The sequence below is a fragment of the Perissodus microlepis genome, chromosome 13 (assembly GCF_051167445.1).
Source record: "Perissodus microlepis isolate ML-2025 ecotype Zambia chromosome 13, ASM5116744v1, whole genome shotgun sequence".
Lineage (NCBI taxonomy): Eukaryota > Metazoa > Chordata > Actinopteri > Cichliformes > Cichlidae > Perissodus > Perissodus microlepis.
Genome location: NC_140473.1, coordinates 17,122,723 through 17,142,379, shown reverse-complemented (window position 1 = coordinate 17,142,379; position 19,657 = coordinate 17,122,723). Strand labels below are relative to the sequence as shown.

At 42.7% G+C, this 19,657-nt stretch overlaps 3 protein-coding genes across 11 annotated transcripts in view; 1 reads left to right on the top strand and 2 right to left on the bottom strand.

Moving 5' to 3' along the window:
* Positions 1–293: 293 nt before the first annotated feature.
* Positions 294–2,742, bottom strand: ppifa (peptidylprolyl isomerase Fa). 2 transcript variants are annotated; one of them, XM_084947721.1, is made up of 6 exons: positions 2,506–2,738; positions 2,360–2,390; positions 2,201–2,289; positions 2,037–2,133; positions 874–949; positions 294–747 (listed from the first exon to the last, which is right to left on the bottom strand). In XM_084947721.1, the coding sequence occupies exons 1-6, from the start codon at positions 2,647–2,649 to the stop codon at positions 612–614; spliced, it is 573 nt and encodes a 190-aa protein (XP_084803847.1). In that variant the 5' UTR covers positions 2,650–2,738; the 3' UTR covers positions 294–611. The 2 variants fall into 2 exon arrangements, with proteins under 2 accessions (XP_084803847.1, XP_084803848.1); XM_084947722.1 differs by lacking the exon at positions 2,037–2,133 and having other exon boundaries at positions 2,356–2,390; positions 2,506–2,742.
* Positions 2,743–3,785: 1,043 nt separating this feature from the next.
* LOC146374992 (uncharacterized) lies at positions 3,786–13,967 on the top strand. The gene is made up of 5 exons (XM_084949342.1): positions 3,786–4,166; positions 4,321–4,503; positions 9,163–9,388; positions 9,497–9,620; positions 10,686–13,967. The coding sequence occupies exons 1-5, from the start codon at positions 3,926–3,928 to the stop codon at positions 11,430–11,432; spliced, it is 1,521 nt and encodes a 506-aa protein (XP_084805468.1). The 5' UTR covers positions 3,786–3,925; the 3' UTR covers positions 11,433–13,967.
* The window catches only part of zmiz1a (zinc finger, MIZ-type containing 1a), a 107,449-nt gene continuing 100,750 nt past the window's right edge, over positions 12,959–19,657 (bottom strand). For 6 of the 8 annotated variants that reach the window (XM_084949333.1, XM_084949335.1, XM_084949336.1 and 3 more), the window contains 9 exons: positions 18,890–19,100; positions 18,601–18,706; positions 18,314–18,474; positions 18,140–18,207; positions 17,987–18,055; positions 17,625–17,902; positions 17,078–17,262; positions 16,330–16,617; positions 12,959–16,098 (listed from right to left, as the gene is read on the bottom strand). In XM_084949333.1, the coding sequence (XP_084805459.1) occupies positions 15,991–16,098; positions 16,330–16,617; positions 17,078–17,262; positions 17,625–17,902; positions 17,987–18,055; positions 18,140–18,207; positions 18,314–18,474; positions 18,601–18,706; positions 18,890–19,100 (1,474 nt within the window). In that variant the 3' untranslated portion in view covers positions 12,959–15,990. The other 2 variants (XM_084949337.1, XM_084949338.1) reach the window with 2 other exon arrangements.

Genomic DNA, 19,657 nt, shown 5'->3' with positions numbered 1-19,657 from the left:
TCTCTCCCTCTTCAAGACGCCCTGCGTCTCAATAAAAAAGCAATTTCAGGTCCTGAAATGACTTCACCCTAAGAGGCTCTAGCTCACATGCCCATCGTGCATACATGTGATGCTTCAGCTGCAGTGTAGGTGGAATGTCACATGATGTCACATCCTGCTCTTGATGGACAGGAAGTCAGTCGCGCTGGAGCCCGTGTCTAAAAAAAGCACGCTGGATCGTTTCCGGGAAGCTTTAAAAACAGCAAGATTTGTGGCACATCAGAGCAAATGTCTTGCAGTAAGACCAGAGCTGGTAAAGTCGAAAAATATCGGTCATTTATTTGGCAGTTATTGGAGAATGAGTCACCACACAATTGTTTTACATGCTTGCATACAATTTAGATCAGTCGAGTAAAGATTTTAGAGAGTAAAAAAGGTCTGTTTGAGCGTTAGAAACCTCTGGCTTTGCTCAACCTCAAAACCAGAAGTTAAAAAGCACAGATTTGAGTAAAAGCTGATCACCTGCGACAGCCCCGCCTTCAGAGTGCACGAACACACGAGCCAGGACAGAGTAAATACTAGATTGCTGCACAATGACTCATCCAGCAGAAGTCTGTGAGTGCGCTCGGGCGTCATTTGATCTCCCCGCAGTCTGTGATGACAATTTTTTTGATCACACCGCCGTCGTGTAAACCAAAGGATTCCATCTTGGAGACCACATCCATCCCATCCTTCACCTGCCCGAACACCACGTGTTTACCATCAAGCCTGCCCAAAAAGAAAGACAAGAAAACGAAAAAGAAAAGATGAAAAAGTGGCTCCAGCAGCTTGTGATTGATGAGGCACAAACTGGAGTCTGAAATGACTGATTAAAAAGTTCTACGGGGTGTTTACCACTCGGTTTTCGTTGTGCAGATGAAGAACTGCGAGCCGTTGGTGTTCGGGCCCGAATTTGCCATTGAAAGCGTTCCTGCAGAAAACCATAGAAGAAGAAGAAGAAGAAGAAGAAAAAGCAATCAATTGAACTAGATGCTGTAAACAAGATCTTGATGTCCTTTTTACTCCTGATCCAAGGACATTTAGGCCTCATTACAGCAACGTCATGCAAGATTGTAAAAAAGAAAAAAAAAAAAGGGCCTCTTCTCTTGTGATCTGACGCACGCTGTGATTACGCAAAGCACTAAATAATGTGCACATGGATGATGTTTATTCAACAAACAGAGTTATTTTGATTAGTGCATGTTGACTCACTAAAAACTAGGTCATTCACATGAGGATTGTAAAATGTATATGCCCAGCAGTTTGAACGCTGCATGAGATTCTGCACTGCCATCTAGTGGAGAAAAAGTGGGATTAAAATGCAGAAGAACAGCTGACACATAACACCTGGAAGTTCAGTTTTGGTGCAATTTTCACTTCTCCTAATGAAGTTCTCTAATCAGCAAGACCTTCCCCCACCTATATCGTTTCTTTGCACACAGCTCCATACTTCACTGCTAAAGATACTTTTATCACTGTGTTGATGTCCTTCTCACCTGAATTTCATCAAAACAGTTTAGACTTTTATCAGAACTCAAACTTTTTCACTTTCCTGAACACTGTCCAGCAGCACGTTAGTGTTTTTAGTCAAATTACTTCTGTAAACTCTAGAGATCTTTATGAGGGAAAATCCCAGCAGATCAGCAGTTTCTGAAATACTCAGACCAGCCCATCTGGCACGAACAACCATGCCACATTCAATCACCTTTCTTCCCCATTCTCATGCCTGGTTTGAACTTCAGCAGGCTATTAGTTGTTTCAAATAAATCCTTCACATTTCATTTTTGTGTCTGAGGCCACCGTAGGCCTACAGTTTTGCAATACTCCTTCCAAAGTCAGTACGGGGTTTGATAACAGTATAAAACCACTTGGTGTTTAAGTCTTAAAACAGTGGTGAAAGGGTTTGTATTCACTGATCACAGAGTTGAAGTGACTGACTGACTGACGTTGCATGTTTTGAATATGTGAAAAGGGTTTTTATTGTTTTAGTGTAACCCCTCAAAGCTGTGGAGCTGTACCTGGACCAGTGTGCTTTAACTTGAAGTTTTCATCTTTAAACGTTTTCCCATAAATAGATTTCCCTCCTGTACCGTTGTGGTTGGTAAAATCTCCTCCCTGCAAGAGAAAAACACAACAGCAGAAAACATGCCAAATGACACTGCACCTTCACTGTAAACTGTACCTGACACATGAACTCGGGGATGACCCTGTGAAACACAGACCCCTTGTATCCAAAGCCATGCTCCCCGGTGCACAGAGCCCTGAAGTTTTCTGTGGATCGAAGGGATTTTTTAAATGAATGACGATGAGCCCATCGTGGAAAGAACGTGGCTTCACCTACCTGCAGTCTTTGGCACCACATCTGCATTCAGCTGCAAGATAAAACAAATCACAAGCACTTATCTGCACAGGTCTGGCTACTGACAGATATGAACGCTACAGGTCAGATCAAGGTCTTTGGAGACGACCATGACAATAGCAAGCTACCTCAATGATTATTCTCCCCAGAGGATCGCTGTCAGCGTCGATGTCCAAAAATACTACCGGGTTCTCGACGGGGCCGGGAGAAAACAGGCGCGCTGCAGTGATGCCCAGCGAGCTGTACCTCATACGATTTTTTATTTGAAGCATAGCTGCTTAGCTCACACGGTGAGGCGGACCTGCAGACCATGGCCCTTTCTCAATTCTCAAGTACGCGAGTTCTCGCGTTCTCCGCACGGGAGTACGTACTTGCCGAGAATGCGAGTACGGACCCGCGATTTGGTTTTTGTTTTTTTTAATACGCTTTATTGACAAAGCACAAAATACAGATACAAATTAACAAAACACAATGTCTGGGGGTTTCGTATAAAAAAACTAAATACATACAGTCTAAAATGGTAAATGGCCTGTATTTGTATAGCGCTTTACGGGAACTTTTTGCGTAAAGCGCTATACAAAGTCTAGTAAAGAATCACATAATATTGAACAGGGAACATAGGTTTATGGTCTCCACAGCTTTTACATTTTGAGAATGTTGTTTGGTTTTAACATATTGTGTTTCATTTAAGAAGCACTGAAAGGGTGGTTTCGATTTATGTATATGAAATTTAGCCAGTAATATCAGTAAATTAATCAAATAAAATTCGTTTGCCCTGTGCATGGGGTACTTAAAGTATATTCGTGTATAAGCAGGACCAAAACGGACTCGAGATTTGTACAGCAACACCAGCGTACTTGATGATGTCACAGGTCCGGAGTTTTTACTGCCTCTGTGATTAATATGTTATGAAGCTTAGCTTTAATCTCAGCCAAATCGATGTACTCAGGAATAAATAAAACACTGAAGCAAACCAAACATTAAGATTTATAAGTTATCTAAGTGACCTATTATCATGTTTAACCTCAGTAGCGAAATCTCTCTATTAATAAAAATAGCGTACATGTATGCCTGAATAAAAACAAACAGGTGAGATGTTAGAACGCGTTTATTTTTATTTTAGCAGATACTCAAAAATTACAACAAACAGCTGCTGGGGTTTGGAAGAGAACTGAACAAATACTTAAAATATAATCTGATCATTTTGAAGCAGCCTTCAGAATCTCCACATATTAACGTGCTGTTTTTGTTTCTGGTGAAAAACAAACGGATATTTTAATGTTGGATTGAATTCAGAGTCAGCTAATCCCAGCCAAACCGATTTAATCGGGAACAAATAAAACACTGAAATAAACAAAACATTAAAATTTAATGAACACATGTGCCGACTGATGACGTATCACGAGTCCACGAGAACGCAAGTACGCACAAGTAATTCGAAAATGTGACGTAATTTCCGGGCTAAAACCGCAAAGGATTGTAGGTACAAGCGGCTAGCTCGCGGGGGCTATTACAAGACAACAGTCACACAGACAAACAGAGACACAAATGGCAAGAACCTGTTGTGTTATTAACTGCCATAGCCGGTCGCATGACAGCCACGGGAAGCCGAAGGCTAAAGGAATCGGTTTTTATCGGATTCCTGCGTGGAATAAAAATTATGCAAGTGATGTTTCCGAAGTCACGAAGAGGCAACGGATGGCCTGGATTGCAGCTATTGGAAGACCAAATATAACGTTCCAGAACACTCCACCTCACATGTTAGTCTGCTCCAAGCATTTCCACAAAGGTGAGTGTGTATGTGTTGTAGTTAAGTCATTTATCATAACATTATTGTTGATGTAGGTTACGAATAAGTCTTATATTGATTTGAATTCAATTCTTTGCGCTATGCTGCTTTGTTTACTGTGGCTTTGCGGGCTAATGTTTGTTGTATTTTGTAGGCAAACCAGCCTACAAAATGATGGAAAGCGATCCAGACTGGGCACCCTCTATCCATCTGGGTCATACTGAGTTGAAAGCTGCTACGACAGCGAAATTTGATGGGAGAGCGAGATCAAAACAGCCACCACAAGTCTCGCATTCCTCTGGGCCAGAGACGGATAATCCAGGCGAAATCCACGCAGGTAAAATTGTTATTTTCCATAAAAATCTTGTACTTTTCCCACTAGGTCTGCCACGATTAGTCGACTAGTCACGATTACATCGACTATCAAAATCGTCAACGACTGATTTAATAGTCGACGTGTGGTTTGAAGCTTTGTAAGATCACAAAAGACGCAGGAATAAGTAGTAGGATTTAAGAGTGTAATAACGGACTGAAACAGAAGATGGCAGCACTGCATGTACAAGGACGCCAGCTGCCGTTAAACCCCGAAGAAGAAGTAGCTCTGTCCCAGAATTCATAGCCCAGCTCAGTTTCCAACAATGGCAGCAGCTAGTTCAGAATCAGATCAGAATAGTGTTTATTGGCCAAGTATATGTGCAGACACATACAAGGAATTTGGTTCCGGTAGTTGGTGGCTCTCAAGCACAGCAATGTAAATCACACAAACACACACACACACACATGTCTATATATACATTACACATGCGTACACATACATACACAAAGCTGTGTAAACCAACTATAAATAACTAATCTAAACTTATATACATAAAATGCAGAAATGAATGAGGTGGAATGAATACTACAGAATGTACATAAGGGGCAGTTGCAGTCTGGCAGTGGGAGCAGTGTGACAGGTCAACTGTTTAGAAGGGAGATGGCGAGGGGAAAGAAACTGTTCCTATGTCGGGTGGTCCTGGTCTGCAGGCTTCTGTACCGTCTGCCAGAGGGCAATAGATCAAAAAGTCTGTGTCCATGGTGTGAGGGGTCTGTGATGATTTTCCCTGCCCGTTTCCTGGTTCTTGAGAGGTACAGATCCTGGATGGAGGGCAGGGGGGTGCCGATGATCCTTTCTGCTGCCCGTACAGTCCGCTGCAGTCTGCTCCTGTCCTGTTTAGTGGCTGCACCATACCAGACTGTGATGGAGGAGCACAGGACAGACTCAATGACCGCAGTGTAAAACTGGATTAGCAGCTCCTGTGGAAGACTGTACTTCCCCAGTTGTCTCAGGAAGTACATCCTCTGCTGGGTCTTTTTGAGGATGGAGGAGATGTTGGTCTCCCACTTCAGGTCCTGGGAGATGGTGGTACCCAGGAACTTGAAGATCTCCACAGTCAACACCGGGCTGTCTGATATGGTAAGGGGGGGCAGAGTTGAGGGATGTCTCCTGAAGTCCACTGTCATCTCTACAGTTTTAAGAGTGTTCAGCTCCAGATTGTGCTGACTGCACCAGAGTACCAGCCGCTCAACTTCCTGCCGGTATGCAGACTCATCACCATCCTGAATGAGGCCAATGACGGTGGTGTCATCTGCAAACTTTTAACAGCCTAGTTCTTGGAGGTGCAGTCATTAGTGTAGAGGGAGAACAGTAGTGGTGAGAGGACACATTCTTGAGGGGCACCAATACTGAGGGACCGAGTTTCAGAAGTGATCTCCCCCAGCCTCACTTTTTGCTTTCTATCTGTCAGGAAGCTGGTGATCCATTGACAGGTAGCTGGTGACACTCAGGGCGACAGGTCTGTAGTCATTCAGTCCTGTGATGGTGGGTTTCTTGGGAACAGGGATGATGGTGGAGCGTTTGAAGCAGGAGGGAACTTCACACAGCTCCAGGGATCTGTTGAAGATGCGAGTAAAGATGGGAGCCAGCTGTTCAGCACAGGTTTTGAGGCAGGAGGGTGAGACACCGTCTGGTCCGGGGGCTTTCCTGGGCTTCTGTTTCTGAAATAGTTGGCTCACATCCTCAGTGTGTATTCTGAGTTTCAGGGAGGAGGAAAGGGTGGTGAGAGGTGTGGTGGGGGTCGTTGAGTCTGGATTGGAGAGGGTGGTGGTGGTTGTTGAGTCTGGAATGGGGAGGGTGGTGGTGGTGGTTGAATCTGGATTGGGGAGGGTGGTGGTGGTCGTTGAGACTGGATTGGGGAGGGTGAAGGGGGGAGAGGTGGAAGGTGTGTTGGGGGTCAATGTCTGAAGCAATGTCTCTGGGGAGGGGAGGGTGAGGCGTGGGAGTCTGTCCGTCTCAAACCTGCAGTAGAAAGTGTTTAACTCGTTGGCCAGGTCTTTGTTTGCTTCAAGAGCGGGTGGGGGGCGTCTGTAGCTGGTGATTTCCTGCAGGCCCCTCCACACTGACGCAGGGTCGTTGGCTGAGAGCCGTTCTTCCAGCTTCTGGGAGTAGATCCTTTTAGCTGCTTTGATCTCCTTGGTCAGTGTGTTCCTGGCTTGCTTGTACAGGGCCCTGTCACCACTTCTGTAGGCGTCCTCCTTGGCCTTACGAAGATGTTGGCGTTTAGGAGTGAACCATGGTTTATTGTTGTTGTATGTGCAAAAGGTCTTTGTTGGCACACAAACGTCTTCACAAAAACTGATGTATGATGTCAGTGTCCGTGAGCTCGTCCAGATTCTCAGACGCAGCTTCAAAAACAGTCCAATCAGTGCAGTCGAAACAGTCCTGCAGTTCCTGCTTTGCTGCGTTAGTCCACTTCTTAGTTAGTTTTAATATTACTCTTATTATTCTTTCTGGGTCACAAAATAAATGTTTAACATATTTTCAGGCGAGAAAGTAACTGTGTAAACTTCAAATATCTGCTCAGTTTATCAAGACACCACATATTTTCAAAAGCGTTCTGACGTTTTCGGAGACGTCTGTTACCCACCAGCTCCATAGCTAGCCGGGGACAAGGCTCACTAGAGCCCGTGAGAACACCGGACTCCCGGCAAATCGTTTTCAAACCCACCGCCGTCTTTCGCTGCTCAGGTTAGACATAAGTCACTTAGATAACTTAAAAATGTTATTGTTTGTTTGTTTTTTTTAGTATTTTATTTGTTCCTGAGTAAATCGGTTTGGCTGAAATTAAAGTTATAGTTTTTGCACAGCTGAATAAACGTCAAGCAGACAACTGATTATCAGAAGTGTGAGATGCTCGAGAATATACTCCGGTGTCCCGTTATATTTTAGATAGCAAGGAGTTTATTAAACTTCACCTCTGCAAATTTTATTAAAATTTAATAAACTATCATCTTGTCTTTATTTTTAGTTAGCACATACCTTAAACACTTAAAGCTGTAAGCTGATGATAGTTATATAAGATCAGATGCATGCTGGTGCAATAAGCTGTACGTTTTACGTCCAATGGATGATGATCTGATTAGTCGACTAATCGCAAAAATAATCGGTGACTAGTCGACTATCAAAATAATCGTTTGTGGCAGCCCTATTTCCCACTGTGTTTACCTGTGTTTAGCTCAACTGTTTTGCTCTTTGGCAACTGTGGATAGTTCAGTTCAAAGTTACAAGTCACTGTTTTTACTGTATGTTTTACTTAGATTTTTCATCACGGTCATTTGTTTTAAAAGTATTTATTTTAAAACTGTATGGGTCAAAGGGCCAAGTCAAGTTTTAAATGCCAACGTAGAAATGTGGCTGTTTGATTTACAGAATTTGACTTCTAAACAAAGTAAACAAATCGTGTGGACAAGCGCAGTAAGTGACCCCGCATGAGAGGAAACAAATCTAGTCATAGAAATTACGTTTTTATTATTATTATTATTATTATTATTATTATTATTATTATTACATTTAAAATTAATTTTATTATAACGATAAAGTAGTAGGGCAAAAGGGAAAAAAACAGTATTCGTCATTTTTAGAATAAAGTCGAAATACTAATTTTATAATAAAAATGAAATAATATTTTGAGAAACAACATTACTTCATTCGTTTCAAGAACTATGAACCAGTAAGTACAGCTCCTTCGTTCTTGTTTTAAATGCAGCAACAGTTCAATTTCCAGTGAACTTACATTTTGACATTTTTAATTGATTACAAATAAATAAATAAACATTTGTATGAACAGAGCCTTTGCACTTTGCGCTACGTCATATCTGCAAGCGGGAAGTACTGCTCGCTCACTTCCTGTTTGAGGAACCATGACCGCCAGGAGAGATAAATTTGTGCTTCAGAAGCAAGAAAAACAATATCGCGACCATTGTTGTCTGCCTAAGTGCACGGGGAAGTAGACACCGGAAGTAGACACCTTTCGCGCATGCGGGGTACCGATCGGGTTTCCGGTACGGATCAGGTAGTGACACAGGGCCGCGATGGGCCACGCTATGAATTATGGGACACAGCTTCTTCTTCTTCAAGGTTTAACGGCAGCTGGCATTCTTGTACATGCAGTGCTGCCATCTTCTGTTTCAGTCCGTTATAACACTCTTAAATCCTACTACTTATTCCTGCGTCTTTTGGGATCTTACAAAGCTTCAAACGACGCGTCGACTATTAAATCAGTCGTCGACGATTTTGATCGGACTGATTTTGATTGGACTGTGTTCAGCATAATATTAATTAGCCATTAATTGGAAGAGGTGTATTGTTGATGTGTCTGCTATTCTCAATGTATAATGAATTATAGTGGCTGTTTGTTATCCATTTGCATACTCTCTCTCTCCCACTATATAAAATATATAGTGTATTATCTAACTTATTTTGTGTTTGTTGTATTTTATTTGTATTTGTTGTATTCTTCTTCTGCTAGCTGCACAAATTTCCCCACCGTGGGATCAATAAAGTTTTATGTTTTATCTTATCTTATCTTAAATATTTATCTGGTTAAATTCAGTATGGTTCCGACAACAGTTTTCACAATAACATATATTAATGTAGAATCCTTAATATGTTTTGTAGGTAACCCAGCATCAGGTGAGCAGCCTATGGAGTATAATTCTGCCTTGGATCATGACTATTTCTGTGACCCAGAACCTGCTTGCCTTGATGTGACAGTAGAGCAAAACATGAAGTTAAAAGAAGAAATGGGAACGTTAAGGAAAGAGGTCCAGGAGCTCAAAATGCAGTCTGCTTTTGGATTACAAAGATTTGCCGGATCCGATGATGACATTCAGTTCTACACAGGGTAAACCTACGACACTTAGTTAGACATGTTACACAAAAATACCAGTTTGATTGTGAGCAATATTGTAAATGACCTGTAATTACTCCGTGTTTTTTTTTTTTACAATAGGTTTGCAAGTTACCGTCACTTCATGATGTTTTGGGGGCTGATTGAGCCCTCTGTCCACAAAGTGATTTACAGGTCAAGGTCCGAAGCTACTGAAAGGAGTGAAGCCGTAAATGCATCACACATGGTTTGTATTTGTGCATTAAAGATTTTGAGAAAAAACAAACAGGAAATACATGTCAAACCTTTTTATTGTAACCTGGAATTATATAAAAATATCATATGCACGTGGTACTGCTTACATTAACATCAGTCAGGCACAATTTTATGACCACCTGCCTGATTATTTTGTTGGTCCCCCTTTTTGCAACCAAAACAGCTCTAACATGTCAAGGCATGGACTCCACTAGACCCCTAAAGGTGTGCTGTAGTATCTGGCACAAGTCCGGTAAGTGGTGAGGTTGGGCCTCCATGGATCGGACTTGTTCCTTCAGCTCATCCCACAGATGCTCAATTGAATTGAGATGTGGGGAATTTGTGCTCCATGTCAACACCTCAAACGTGTTCCTCAAACCATTACTGAACCTTTTTTGCTTTGTTGCAAAGCTGAAAGAGGCCATGAAAGGGTGTATAGGATGCTTAATGCTTAGGTAGGTGGATCTGGTGCTTGGAGCTCCCTAGGGTAAGTGACACACTTGCACCTGGCTGTGCTTGTGATATAAAAGAAAACGTGATTCATCAGATCAGACCACCTTCTTCCATACGTGGTCCAGATCTGACGCTCACGTACCCATTGTTGCTGCTTTCGGCGGTGGACAGGGGTCAGCATGGGCACCCAGACTCGTCTGCAACTATTTAGCCCTAAGCCCAACAAACTGTACTGTGTATTCTGACACCTTTCTATCAGGACCAGCATTAACTTTTTTTTGGCAATTTGAGCTACAGTGGCTCATCTGTTCGCTCATGGCCTTGTCGGTGCTTCCTTGGACCACTTTTGATAGATACTGGTCACTGCAGACCAGGAACACGCCACTAGAGCCCTTCTCAAACTCACTCAAATCCTTACACTTGCCCATTTTTCCTGTTTCTAACAACAACTTTGAAGACAAAATGTTCATTTGCTCCCTAATACATCCCACCCACTAACAAGTGCCATGGTGAATAGGAAATCAGTGTTATTCACATCATCTGTTATGTCTGATCAGTGTAATTAGTTTTATAAACATGTTGTATGACTTTTTTTCTTTTTCAGAGGCAGTCATTGCAACCCATTGATGAGCTGTTCCTATTCCAAATGTGCCTGGCTGCTGGTCTTGAGGAGAGAGACTTGGCAGACCGGTTTGGCATTCACTCCTTGACTGTAAGCTGCATTATCTCTTCATGGACCAACTACTTGTACACTCTCTTGGGTTCTGTGTGTATCTGGATTGATGCTGAGGACATTAAAGCTCACCTCCCTGATGACTTCAAAGACTTTCCCGATACTCAGGTGATAGTTACTTGCACGGAGCTAAAATGCCAAACCGCATCCTCCACTCTCCCCCAGCGTGAAATGTTCTCCCCGTCTCACTGCACAATGAAAGGTCTGATTGGGATGGCCCCCCATGGCGCAGTGACCTTTGTTTCTTCACTCTATCAGGGGTCAATAAGTGACGAAGAACTCTTTAGGAGATCAGGTTTGGCTGACCTTCTTACAGAAGACATGGCCATAGTGGTTGACGAAGGATTCCTCATGTCTGACTGTGTGGATTGGAAGGTGTACTGTCCAGCTTTTCTTAGCCAAAATAGCCAGATGCTAGCACACAGCGGCTTCCAGAGACAGGAAATTGAACGACTCAGCGCACATGTGGAGAGTGTAATCCGAAGGGTTAAGGAAAACAAACTGCTTGACTCGGTTATACCGCTATCGATTGCTGGAAGCATTAAGGAAATTTTTACTGTGGCTTGCTTGCTAATTAATTACCAAAATAAACCTCTCGTCAAGGAACGGGCTAAGTAACGCACATGAATATAGACTTCACTTTACCGCGCAGACAGAAAGTAACTGGGTAGGTAAATTGTGAACATAAGCAAGTTGTATATTTCTATAAATAAGGAATTTTTATTTCCTTGTTCTGAATGTTTTCTGAAATGTAGATGATGTCAACAGATGTAGAGTCACAGCAGCATGTTATGAACTGATGTCATGATGTATAAATTTCATGAATAAATCTGAGTCGTTCCCAAAACAGTCACTGAATATAATTTTAAATTACTTTAAAATGCATTAATTTAAATAAAATGAATTAACACGAATTTACACTCTAATGTTTAATTGGATTTGGTCTTTAAAATCCTTTTTTGTGTGCATCTTTTCTTTGTTTTTAAATTCAAGCTATATTCAGGTAGTCTTGAGCCACCTCTCATTTCTCTGCATTTTTTGTCCAAGATGCAAGATTTTTTGTAATTATTTTTTTTAAAGGGCAGTAGTTCTTTAGACTTTCTGAAGGTCTTTCGAAGTCTTTCTTTGGATGATTTTTCACTCATTTTCAGGCCTTATTTCTGGCCTTTTTCCCCCCAAAACATGTAATGCTGACCTATGAATCGTTCAAGGATTAAAAAAGGCACCTAATTGAAGGGACGAACTAGTGCTGTCTACACATAACAGAAAAAATAGTAAAGAGCCCATTTTATATTGTATCTTTAGGCCCTGATACTAGCAGCCTGAATCTATCTGCAGCTGAACAGTATCTGAAAGTGGTGTACTTAAAAAACGGGGGGAAAAATCCATGACGTAAGAGACCGAGAAAGTCATACATAAATTGTTTGCTTCAAATTCTTGCTGTTAAATGTGGTTCTGCAAGCTACTGAGTCATGGAGCGTTCTTCCTTTTTCACTCAGCTGTACATAATATATAAGTAGTTTAAACTGACTATATTTAGAACAGCAGCATCACACTATCACTAACAAAGCATGAAGGTCAGAGTTGAGCTGGATGTGGGTTGTAAAGGCGCCTGCTGTGCATAGCAACTTGTAAACAGGCTAAAGAAGCTTAAATGTATGGAGTTTACCACCTGGATGTGTCCATGTGTATCAGTGGAGCGTTCAGCTGAGGCACTGAGCTGTGAGACGGTGAATGATTTCAACTTTGTGGTCTGCATTTCAATGTTCGGGCTGGATCAGGTAACCCTGAATCCTCTCTTAATTATGTTATATTATGTTATGTTATAATAGGCCTAGCTGCTGAGGGCTTTCCATGACTCGCTATGTGCTTACACACCACTTTGCATTTAGTTACTAGATATTAGTAATCTCTGACTGTCTTCCTGTTTGTCCTGTCTTCCTCTAATTAACTCCAACTCATTGCGTCACATGACTGCCCCTCCCTGTGATTGTTCCGCCAGAGGTTTCTTTGTGTTAAAAGCATTTTGAGGCGACTGCTTTGTGATTTTGCACTACATGTAAATACAAGTGAATTGAATTTTTTTATTGTTCCATGGAACATGTTGGACAAGTCAAGCCCAAAATACACAGAAGGCCGCCGACTGTGTTTCATCTGAATACATATTTATTAGATAAATATTAGGATGTCACATCATCTAACTACATACAGATTTGCAAGACTAAAAATCACAATGTTCTTCTGACCAGTTTAGAATATGAAATGATTGTACATAGAATGTACAAAACCAAATAGACAACTGCCACTTGTGCCAATCACTTCAGATTGTACCTTTATAGCATAAGTTTGCCAAATTGCATAAAAATTATAAATTTGACAAAATGTTTTACAAACTGTAAATTTTGGAAACAACCCTCGAGAGCCTTCTCGAAGCTCGATGTCTCCCGAGTCCCAATTATACCTCAAAAGGTCGGAATAATTTCGTAGCACCTTTATAAAGTACACAGGTAATAACGAAATACACAGAATTTTCATATTACACAAGAGGAAAAATGTCTTTTCTTTTTCTTGAACCCCTTGTCGAAGGGGTTCATAAAGTATCTTACATAAATGAACAGGCATGGTTAGAGAGGTCTGCACAGACATAATCAAACACAGACTCATTTTCCCAATTCAATGTCTGACAGGAGGATGCAAGCTTTACAAATTCTAAATACACTATGCACACTCCCACTGGAGAAAATGAATACATTTCTGTTAACGTGTCTCTATTTGTCATTTACATTATGTACAAAATATCCCTTATATCCCAAACCCGTCCCCCAATCCTTACTGGGGGTCTTTCCCGAATTTCATTTTACAATATTAATCGTCTTCTCCTTTAAATCCTCAACTAGTACAAAGTGTGTCGCGAAAATTACTTGATTTTTGTGAAAGGTTACAGTCATAATTACACACTGTGTAGGGAAATAAAACATCCCAATGCGGCAGTGCATTGTCTTTAACAAACATATAAACAAACACAAAACAACATTTGACTCTTTCAGCTGTGTTGTATGCAGGCCATGTGATTACTCTTGAAGCCAAAATGCGGTTCTTGAAAAAGGATCATAAAGCCTAAATATGGGCGACTTTTTTTTTTTTTTAACCAATGACATACAGTTTACTTCATATTCATTGTCTTTACTGCATAAACTGATGTAAACCAAATTTTACTCTCATACAAACACTGGACAAAAATAACTTAAAATGCAAAACAAAAGTGATGGAAACACACAGATCGATGGCTATGAAAAGCTCAGTATCACACCTCAAAACCATCCAGAGGACATTTTTTTTTGCACATTCTCACCTTAAATAAAGAAGATGAGGATCCAATAATATTGAACAAATACGTTTTGGAGAAATTTGGACCTCAGAGCTGCATTAACAACCTTTTATATGTTTCTTCCCGCTGATTCAAAGTCACAGAGTAATGGAAAAAACTGTACACAATACACAGGTACTTAATACAAAGCCAGTGAGAGTGCATTTAAATCAATTCCTTACAATGTTGGACTGTTTATCGGGGACTGTGTGTATTTAATGTGTGTGAGTTGTCACCGACAGACACGCAGTACCATGTAGATGCCAGTAATAGTTAGGTACAGTACTGTACATTCACAATGTATTCACAAAGGGTATATACAACAGCTCTGGAAACACTGTCGGGTCATGCAGGTTGTTTTTTTTCTTCCCCCTCCCAAACAGTAATAAAACAACAAAAGATCAGTACAGTCATACAGATTTTTTTTCTGTGTGTGTGTGTTTGATTTTTTTTTTTTTTTATAAAACAGTGATTTTAAAAACTTCTGTGGATGTCTGTGGGATGCTGAAATCCTGCTGTTACACCAACACACAGTAATATCCAGACTCAACCCCTTACAAAAAGCACAGGACAGCTGCGGTGACTGATTCGTGTCAATGAAGGGAAAGGGAGCAGGAGGTTGAACGAAGAAAACACAAAGACGCTGACAAAGAACAAAAAACCCCGATGAATTTACAATAAAATAATAAATATAAAGACTAGAAAGATATTGATTTGATCAAGCACATCTAGGCTGGACAAAAGACAACAGGAGCCGTTGGCACACATGCACTTGTGATGGAAACGGTGCTGAATTCGATGAGAAGTGAAACGTCACAATAAATACACAGGTGCTGAGACAGCTCTTTAAGCTCGATTGTCCCCTCCCTCCCCCCTCCTCTTCTGTCTCAAACTTTCTCTCTCCCGCTGTTTTCCACGTACGCTCGCAGGCAAACGAAAGAGGACGCGGAAACACACTCGCAGTCGGGCACACACACACACACACACCACATTTCACACTATGTGCACTCGCCTCCTCCGCTGACACTCAAGGACGATTGAGTTTGTCCTCTCAGTGCACTGATTCTGATGAGTTCCAGTTATTTAACCACCTCACGCACACACAGACACACACACACACACACATTCAGAAGTCTAGGGAGGTGGGGGGGTGGCAAGGTCAAAGGGCATGGCATACGCCAAAGTTTTGGAAGAACACATTTCAAGGGTAAAAACACTCTTACAAGACAATGTCTTTGCCGCCGACTCTCGTCCTTTTTTTTTTAAATGAAAATTATAGATATTTATATAAACAACAAAGCTACAACACTTTTCCTGGAGCCCACAACGGCTCCTGTCTCCTCTGTGTTGATTACATATAATGATTATAGCTGCACAGTTTTTCAGTTGAAAAAAAGTCACAAATATTTAATATATATATGTATATGTATACATATATACACACACACATATATATATATATATGTATATATGAAGTCACTTTAGTGCCCACCGACATGGCTGTAAATGGCGTGTTTCGAGTCAAAGGTGGTGGAACTGGTGTGTTGAATCTTTGCACAAGCGAAAGAAGGAAGTGTGGGGGACGAGAGGCTCTCCTGCTCTCTCCCTAGGAGTTCCCAAACAGGTGCCCCGCCCCTTCCCCCCCCAGCTGTGCTCCTGTGCCGCACATTCTCCGTTTGTGTGTAAGTGCATAAGAAAGCTGTTTTGAAGTGTTAACAGGAGGTCGGTCAGGCGTCTGTGGACGGGGCGGTCCGACACGTCACGACTCCCGCGGGGGTGAACGAGGGGCTTGTGGGCAAGGCGAAGGTGCTAGTTGTTCTCAAAAAGGGAGAGGAGGTCGTCGTTGCTGTTGGTGGGAAGGTCGGGGGGGTCCAGGTACGAGAGCAGCTCTTCTGGATTCGCCAGTTCGGGAAGCAACTGTGCACGAAAGGCAGAAAAAAACAAAAACATGATTTCTTTTGTTCTTTTTTTCAAGGAAGGCAAATTTACCTTTTCTAGTGACTTCATATGAAGTGTTGATGCTAGCGTGCACATAAACAGCTACCACTGAGAGTCAAATGTTAACAGAAAACAGCAGAGAGATGAGAGCAGCTGCGGCAGACAACAGGTCAACAGTTAGCTTACGGCACCCAAAGCAGACACACTTACATCCAGGGAGGGTTCGGGCATATCCTGGGCTCCCTGACCCATCTGCCCATCTGAGGAGGGGTTAAAGTTCAGATCGCTGTGAGGATGACTGTTCTGCCCGGGATGCTGAGGCTGCGGCTGAGGCTGCGACTGGCGAGGCGGGTGCGATGATTGGCCACTGTGATGCAAGGGCTGCCCTGACTGGACACTGTGATGTAAAGGCGGCCCTGTTTGGCCGCCGGGGTGGGGAGACGCATGCAAGCTCTGCTGCTGCTGCATGGAGTTATGGGACTGATCGGAATGGGACATCTGCAAGTGCGAGAGGGCAAACAAAGAGCGACAGTGAAGGAGAGACGGGAGGGGAAAAAAGGAGGATAAAGCGAGAGAGACACAGAGAGGGAAGGAGAGAGTGTTAAGGGGGGAAGGAAGGGGGGGGAGCGAAATGAGTTCCAGCGTGAATAATATGGAACAGGCTTTCTAAATGGAAGCTGCGATCAGCAGACATGTACAGCTGCAACATTATACGGTGACATGAGCATGTGAGCATGACTGAGCACACATGCTGGCTAGAGGCACAGGCTGCACCTTGGTCAGATAAGAAATACAGGTTTTCAGTACGGCACAGATTCTCTAGAGAGTTTCTTCCTCAGACTAAGCAGCAAACATGACTAACTTAGCATCACATTAAAAAAAAGCCCAAATATATGAAAAGCTTAATGTGCAACTTGATTCCCATAAACCATGAGCAGCCAAAGTCAGATGTACTCACTGGATCATTCATGCTGTGGCTGAGGGGCTTATCCTGTGGGAGGAGACCACCAGGCCCGTCCGGAGGATGGGATAGCTGAGGTCCATGGATGAAGTCATTAATAGGGGGACCCCCTCCACCTCCTCCGCCGCCGGAGGGGTTCCCGTGAGGGAAGTCGAAATTCCCCTGGGTGTGGTAGCTGTTGCCTACAAGGAGAGAAGATAAAACACATCTTTTGAAGGGGCTAACTGCAGTTTGGTCCCGCTCACTCATTTGATGAGGAATCCCTGATGTTGCAAATAAAATGTACCTTTATCAAAGCAGTTACATAACAGGATATACCCATTCTACTTTTTTTTTTACTGATGAGAAACATTTATCAGAGCAGGAACATTTTTTTAAAACAGTTTCAGCATAAAACTCTCCTTGGGGCTGTTTCTTTGTTTAATGCACTAGAGACACATCAATAGATCCTGCTGCAAAATGCACAACGGCTCATTCTTCCGATAAATGAGATGACTCTCCTGTTATTTTTCTACACTGCAGGACGCTGCCTGCTTTTCATTACCTGCTCCCGGGTAATCTCCCCCGTTGCCACTAACATGTTGACCGGGGTGTGGTGGGTATGGACTCGGCCCAGGTCCGGGTCCAGATCCTGGGCCGGGGCCTGGCCCTAGCTGTGCGATCATTTCCATCACATTAGGCATGGTCATCTGACTCGGGCTCATTGTTTTAAAGCGCTTGGCCAGCGGTGCGTCGGGGTCTTCTTTGATGTGTAGCTCAGACTTGATGGGGACAGGTCGCCAGCTACATGTGGGGTCTATAGTTACCTCCTCAAACTCTGAACTATTGGAGGAGAAAACAAATCATGTTGGCTTCACGTCTAAACAATTTGTGCGTGTAAAAACAGGCCAAACAGAGTGAACTTACTTTTGAATGGCATTCAGGATTCCCCACATGTACTGATCCACCTCCAGACCTTCTAATAACGCAGTTTTACTATAAAAAAAAACAACAGAATAAAAACAACACATAAGCTACTGGATGGATTCCCTAAACGTATTTTTACACAAGCCTCCTTACTTGCACACAGGACACCTCCATGTCCCCCTCTCACAGTTGAGCTGCAAGTAGGACTCCAGATCAAAGCACTGCAGACAGAAACATCACATCCTCATTAGGATAATATTCTTCAATTCACTGCAACACCAGGCACGCATTTCCATTAACATTATTTCCACTTAAATGCACGCAAACCTGAACATGCTTGCAGTCGTGCCCCCTCGCAGGTAGCTGGATGCGTCTGAACGTGATGGGACATTTCAAAGACACTTTAATGGCCGTCTGCTCCACGCCGTCTTCCCCGTTAAGAGTAGTGTTGCCCGCCGAGGCCGCAACGCTGCTGAAGTTTCTCTTAACTGAAAATATAAAGTGTCACAGAGGGAGCAGTCATAGATGTGCTTAAAGAACGATAAAGAGAAACAGGGTTGAGTTCACTGAATTCGGATGTATTATTGAACATTAACTACGCAAAGGAGCCGTACTCTTGGTGATGCAGTGTTCTGCAGGGAGGAGTCTCTTCTTCAGGAGCCCCTGGAGGACGGATCGCACAGATGGCCTGTGGACCAGCTGAAGCACAAACAGGTGGGACTGCAAAGAAAAGAAGCCATGAACACAAGCAGAATTAGTACAGACAGCTGAATCTCATTCATACTCCAGACAATGCAAATTGAAATCACGTGTGTGGAAATCACTCCAGCTTGTCTGAACTAATGAATGAAGCCGCTACATATCGAAGCTGCTAGTCGGTGCTCTGAGAATGCGAATACTCACACAACAGCATGCGGTGACCGTAATTTGGATGGTGTTCCTCCCGGGTTGGCAAACGTGCTTCAGGTGCAGGGGTTTGTGGGAGGTTTTGTTGTCTCCCCTCTCGATGGTGAGAGGCGTGGCGTTGACGCTGACCTGGACGGAAGCAGGCCAGTTGGTGTTCATTTGCCTGTCTTCATGATGGTAGCACTTAAACTGCAGCTCGAGGTCAGACCTTCGAGGGTAACCAGAGGAATAACAGTTAGTGGAAAAAACTGGGAAAAACAAAACGACAGCCGCACAGTCTGTACAATACATCAGGCACAAATAGAGGTTAACCAATTCTAATGAGTTTGAAAGTCAATCTTTGGTTTTTTTCTTGTTTCCCTTCCTTAGGATGACTTATTGACAGACACCCATCCACTGAGACCATTTCTGATGAGGCTTCATGGATAGCAGATGGATCAAGTGAAAGGTCAGATGCCAGATTTTGGATTTTGCCTATTTTTTAAGACCTGTAACCTCATCTTTTGCCCTCCACGTGTCCAATTTACTCTATTTTTTAAGGACATACTGCACACCCTGAAGACATATGCCAGGTTTTTGGCTCATGGTTGTTTGTTTTTGGCAGCTATGAGGAAAGAACTGAAAATGACTGGAAAAGCAGGCAGTGTCCAAATAAAAACTTTGAAAGATCTCCAGAAATCCTGGAGAACTATTGCTTAAGACCACTTTATAAAAAACACGGGTGCCAGTTTAGCTCAGGGGGTGAGGAGATGTCGCAAGGCTGAA